This window comes from Sinocyclocheilus grahami, unplaced genomic scaffold, assembly GCF_001515645.1.
Source record: "Sinocyclocheilus grahami isolate Dianchi unplaced genomic scaffold, SAMN03320097.WGS_v1.1 scaffold1068.1, whole genome shotgun sequence".
In the NCBI taxonomy this organism is placed as follows: Eukaryota; Metazoa; Chordata; class Actinopteri; order Cypriniformes; family Cyprinidae; genus Sinocyclocheilus; species Sinocyclocheilus grahami.
Window position 1 is genome coordinate 236,743 of NW_015506247.1, and position 6,610 is coordinate 243,352.

At 34.6% G+C, this 6,610-nt stretch overlaps 1 protein-coding gene across 1 annotated transcript in view; it reads left to right on the top strand.

Moving 5' to 3' along the window:
- Positions 1-266: 266 nt before the first annotated feature.
- The window catches only part of LOC107566303 (NXPE family member 3-like), a 52,688-nt gene continuing 46,344 nt past the window's right edge, over positions 267-6,610 (top strand). Inside the window, exons 1-2 of the mRNA XM_016251716.1 lie at positions 267-328; positions 433-494. Of these exons, the coding sequence (XP_016107202.1) occupies positions 292-328; positions 433-494 (99 nt within the window). The 5' untranslated portion in view covers positions 267-291. The remainder of the gene's footprint in view (positions 329-432; positions 495-6,610) is intronic.

Consider the following 6,610-nt stretch of genomic DNA (forward strand, 5'->3'; position numbering starts at 1 on the left):
GAAAAAGACAAAAAACACTATGACATGTCTGCGTCCTCTACTGGAACATACTATTTGACCATCATGGTCGGTTCTCACCTGCAATCTTGTTAATTTCCATAATCCCAATATGCAAATTGGCTAATAGTGTCACAGAGAACTGCTGTGTTGTGCCAGCTAAACGTCACATGGCTCCTCGTGTTCAGAGCAGTGTGACCAGTTTAACAGGCTGTTCGCTTGATATTGGGCATGAACATGTAATTAGCTTCAAAGCTGATGTAAAATTATTCTAGGAGAACAGCATACTTAACCATGGTCATGCCATTGATGAAGAAATCAAATCCACCAGGTAATCACTAATTTATGAGTATTTTTGCATTTTTCATAATGGTCAAAATGGTTTCATGTTTTGAACGATATGGAAATGGTTAATTCTTGTGTATTATCTATCAGTCGGCAGGTTTAGACAATATGCAGTACTGCTGGCTTGTTTTTTTTGTACATCATCCTGTCTGGTAAGTTCTTAAGAAAACTGATATACACTTAAATGCAGATTTTAAAATAATCGTTAATTAAATAAGAATTGCTTTTCTCCATGACATGACAACAGGGCTGTGTGGCATTTAGTTCAATTCAAATGAGAATGTATTGTAAATTCCAGTTCAGTTCATAAATCTGAATGTATCTGAATTTAGCTAACACAATTAAGAATTTTAATTTAAGGCTAAACTGCTGTAAGTGTAGTTTAAAAAAAACAGTTTTTAGCAAGAATCAATATTTTTTTTATGTTTGATATTTATTTTTATAAAGTTGTCTAAATGCATTGTGGTGGACTTGTTTTGACAGTATTGAATTTAGTTCAATTCATTAGAAATACAGCTGATCAGCAAAGGAAAAAAAAACAAACATGCTCTTAATGTCAAGGATTAAATAGGCTTGTTGAATGTCGTTGGATTGCAATTGAGTAAATTAATCGTCAAACTCCTATTCAATACCTCAATATATAGGCTAATTTAAATGTAATTTATTACTTATCTTTATTCCTGTATAGGAGTGTATGATCTCATGATCGAAAAACACAAGGACGGGTTTAAAGACAACGCCTTATAGTTTGAATAAAAGTAAAGAAAGGATACAAAAGGATATTAAACTAAGCGCTGCCTCAGTCCTGCCCCAAAATTATAGAGTTGCCAGTGACTGACGAGAGGGTTGGATAATATTTGGTTTAAACAACTTTGAGTTTTTGTATGACTAATAATAGCTGCTTACTGCAACTCAATAAAAGAAAGAGAAAAAAACAACAGGTTTTTAGCAAGCATCTGTCAGCGGATCCCTAATATATCTGCTCATAGACAGATCCTCTGAGACGTGTGTCTGTGTAAGCGCTCAGTGAAGAAATTTTGCTGGAAATGCTGGTATCGCCACATTTTGGGTTTTGGAAAAGTGCTATATAAATAAAAATGACTACTATTGTTTTAAAAATGTCAGTACCGACTGGTACTGAAGTCGGTACTTTTGAAAACACTATAAGTTTTAATTAAGAATGTTTGTGATAATGCAAGAAAACTAGTTTAAATGTTTTGCCACTTGCATGAGCAACTTAATATATAAATCTAGAAGTAAATGCAAAAGTAAAAAGCATTGAATAATGTGTTTCTTATATTTATTGCAGTTAAACACGTCTATGAAATACTGTATTACTGTACTGTGTATCAACAATGTTTGGATTAGAAATCACAATAATGGATAAATGTTGTGTTTGGCGTAAACAGCCATGGATCAGTTGAAGACCCCTGTGTGAAAGCAGTCTGTGCTGCTTCTGCGCCACTTACGTACCACACATGGACTGCATACGCACTGCAAACGAAGTATGTGTGAACCTGGTGTAAAAGGCCGCCTCACTTACAGCTCACGAAATCAGGCTTGTGCTGTGTGTAAGCTATTGTGCAACAATTGCACGATTGTCAAAACAAAAAGGCAGTGCATGGTCAAACATTTAGGTGAGATAAATATATTTTTGAAAAATGTCTTTAAAAAATGTTTACTTATTATAGAAATAAATTGTGCAATAACTAATCTAAACCAATCCCTAATCCAGACCCTAAAGGAATAGTTCACCCCAAAATGAAAATGGTCATCATATACTTAGCCATTTTGGGGTGAACTAACCTTTTAACCCTATAGTAAGTAAATGTTGTTAATTAATATTACGGAGTACTTAAATGTACACCTACACTGTGACAAGGACACTATAAAATAAAATGTAACCAAAGTATGTAGCTGGACATTTCAGATGATTATATGTGTAAACATTTGTTTTTATAGGTGGACTGAAGAAGAATGCAATGACCAAGACCATGAACCAGAAAGACATAGAAAAGGCACTCTCAAAATGGTTCACGGGGGCTAGAGACAGGGGCAGAAAGAGCGCAATCAGGTCACAGCAGTCTTCAGGACTGTGATTCATTTTGTGTGTGTCCATCTGTACAAATTGTGTTGAGACCAAGTATTTTAATACTGTATTGTAAGTTAAACAGAGTTTTTGTTCTTTATGTTGTCATTGAGGTTTTAAAAGCGTTACTTAAAAGAGAGAGTTCACCCAAATTTTACAAATATATTCTATCTGTTCAATTGATTTAAATCAAGAGTGTCAAACTCTGATCCTCGAGGGCCACAGCCCTGCAGAATTTAGCTCCAACCCTAATGAAAAGCACCTGATCCAGCTAATCAAGTCCTTCAAGCTTATTTGAATACTAGATGGTATGTGTATTGGAACAGGGTTTGAACTAAAATCTGCAGGGCTGTTGCCCTCCAGGAGTTTGACACCCCTGCTTTAAACCCACAAGACTTTCATTCATCTCTGAAACACAAATTATATTTTTAATTAAATTAACATTTTCTGCACACTGATATAACTGCTCTATAAGAAATATTTATTGCAACGTTTTGACCATTAGGTCTTCGTCAGGCTTTTGCTATAGTTTGACTTTTTTGTGCACCTTAGCCCTGTGTGGGGGTTTGTGGGATGTGCGCAACTTTTTTATACTTTGGTTTTTAATTAAATTAAGACATTTCTGTCTCTCCATTGAAAGTCTGTTCATGACTTTTCAGACGACTTGAATTAAAAAGCTCTATTTATATGGATTCTTTTTTCTTTTTCTTTGGGGTGAAAAGACTTTCAATGAAGGGACAGAAAATTCCCAGGTTTCAATAAAAATGTCATTTTGTTCCAAAAATGAATTAATTTCTTATGGGTTTGGATTAACATGAGGGTGCATCATGACAAAGTTTTCATTTCTTGACTGTAGATCATTAAAAAAATGTATTAGTATTATTTTTCAAATGTTACATAAGTTTGGTTATGTAAAACCAGCTGTTGGGATAGTATTACCCTGTTTTAAATTAAACTGGTAACGTTGGTGTTTAACACTTTACAAAAACTTGAAGTTTTATTGAAAATGTCTGAATTATAATAAAGTCTTTGATATACTAAACTTTTACATTTTAATTTAGGATTTATTTTTTAAATTGCACCTTTCATGTTTTGTGATTTTTTAATATGAATGAACAGTGAAATATTCAAGCAGAAAACTGGCATTTACCTAACTAAAAGACTGATGTTGCTTTTATCAGTGATCAATTTATTAAAATTCATCTTTTTTTTTATATCACAGGTAAATTAGAATTGATAATTATAATTATACTGTTCAGGCGTGATGCTTCAAAATACCTCATAAGAACATGCACGCATAAACCACATGGAGCCAGTCTAGTACCCAGTGAGAAACCCATACCCTGGCGTATCCCATATGGGCTTCAAACTGGGACCAATATGGGTCTTATGTAGTTTGCCCAGTTGGGCCCCATTCAGGTTCTATATGAGATTTATATGGGCTAATTCATATAGGGCCCATGTGGAACCCACGGACAAACCCATCTAGGCCCCATATTTACAGCCCATATGGGGCCCACATTGGCCCCACCTTGGATTGTAAGCTGGGTCATAAGTAGAGCCAAGATGGGTCTTATATGTGTTGCCCAGTTGGGCCCCACATAAGTCCCAGTCAGGCCCCATATGATATTCATTATGGGATCATTCAGATGGGGCCCACATGGAACCCATGGACAAACCCATATAGTGCCCATATTTACAGCCCACACGGGCCCCATAATAGAATGTTGGCTGGGAAACTAAATAGTTTTTTAATTGTAACATAGAAAAACTGCTGTATTGTTTAGCAAACGTATCTGGAAGGATACTTACAGTATGTTTGTTTTAGATAAATGGTCAGTGGCCTAGTTTTCTTTTTATTTTCTAACTTGTAACAAACTCTAGTTTTTAAATTGTTTAACAACACTTAAATACTTGTCTCGACTCGTTTTTACTCTTTTCTGGAAAAAACAGTCATTACATTGTTTCTATTTCGTGTATGTTTGATGTTTTTCTTGAAATGTCTGTAAAAACTTTAATAAAAACTTCCCTTACCCCGTTTAATAATCATACCACGTTTCACAATTTAAAGTTTAAAGCACATAGTTTTGAACAGTTTCAATGGACCCACACAAAAACACTTTCCCAAACAATCATAAATTCCCTTCGATCGTTGGGGTGGATAAACACATATCTGGTTAGATGGGTGGGGGGTGTACATAACAGGTGTCCATTTATGGTAGGAGGAGGGGGGGTTCATGAGGCTTCATTTCTCCATCCCTACCATCTTGGTTTATGACTGAAATTAACGTAAACAGTTGAGAAAGAAAACGCGTGTGTATCAATAAATTGGGTCTATGCAGCTCTGAAAGTGACAGCAGACTATGATATCCCTGCTGCTGTCTGTCTCTACAATGTTAATCAAGAAAAATAGAAAATCACTCACTAATCTTGACTAACTTTACTAGCTTTAATAAGGATAAATGTATTATTGTTTCATTAGTGAAGACTATGCAGTGCTTTACTTTAACATTTTGATTACTTTAGTCAATTTCTGTATCATCTCTTTCTTCAATGCTACTGTTAAATAGACCTGTACCTAAAAACACTGTTTATTTCATTTGTGTCTTTGTTTTATGGTATTTGTCCTTTTGTTTGTTACTTGCATCTTCTTATTAGTAATAACAAAAATGACTATAGCATGATATAAATTGTTATTGTTAAAATAAAACTACTTCTAGCGCTGAATAATATTTTGGTCATATTTCCCACCCTCAGCTCATGCCCTAAGCTAATTTACCAAAGCTGCAAAGCTCTATACATACCGGTAGGCTCGGCTGTACCATAGTCATAGACTGGTAGTTGCTCACCTGTGTGGTAGCACTGGCATGTTTTTTGTTTTGTTTTGTTTTGATTTTAGGAGGATGAAATGCTCAAAAACCAGGGCAGGAACAAGTGAGAACAAGCTCTTTCTTTTCTTTTTTTATTCACTTTTTTCATGGTATCATTTCAGTAGTGGTATCGAGGTATTTTAGTCAGGTATCGTATTGAAGTCAAAATTTTGGTATCGTGACAACTACTGTACAACACATTTTTACAGTTTTTAGCAAGAATCAATATTTTTTTTATGTTTGATATTTATTTTTATAAAGTTGTCTAAATGCATTGTGGTGGACTTGTTTTGACAGTATTGAATTTAGTTCAATTCATTAGAAATACAGCTGATTAGCAAAGGAAAAAAAACAAACATGCTCTTAATGTCAAGGATTAAATAGGCTTGTTGAATGTCGTTGGATTGCAATTGAGTAAATTAATCTTCAAACTCCTATTCAATACCTCAATATATAGGCTAATTTAAATGTAATTTATTACTTATCTTTATTCCTGTATAGGAGTGTATGATCTCATGATCGAAAAACACAAGGACGGGTTTAAAGACAACACCTTATAGTTTGAATAAAAGTAAAGAAAGGATACAAAAGGATATTAAACTAAGCGCTGCCTCAGTCCTGCCCCAAAATTATAGAGTTGCCAGTGACTGACGAGAGGGTTGGATAATATTTGGTTTAAACAACTTTGAGTTTTTGTATGACTAATAATAGCTGCTTACTGCAACTCAATAAAAGAAAGAGGGTGTATAATCGCCGGTGTATTATCCGTTTTTAAAGTCGTGCAAGATTATATCTGGTCGCTCATGCTAAAAATAAGTTGACAGTGACAGCCTATTCGAAAAAAAAAAAGACTGACGTTGTGAAGGCACAATGTGAGTGAGCTTAAAAGACGCGGTGAGAAGATGACGCTAGAAGGTTTCTGCGCACAGTGCCACGCACACGGACAGTCGCATCAGACAGCGCACCATGGGCGTCGCTAGGCCATTTTTAGGGGGGCTATAGAAAATTAAGCACATATGAACGCATACTGTATAAAACGAACATGTTGCCATTTTCATTTGAAAATGTAACTTTCAATGTAATGTAAGAGAGAGAGAGAGAGAGAGAGAGAGAGAGAGAGAGAGATCATGAAGACTTGCATTTGGCTTATTCAGTTATGTTATACCTATCAGTGGAATACTTCACTTTTTGGTATATAAATTTAGCATGCCACCCCTATCAGTCAAACATACATATACATATATATATATATATATATATATATATATATATATATATATATATATATATATATATATATATATATATA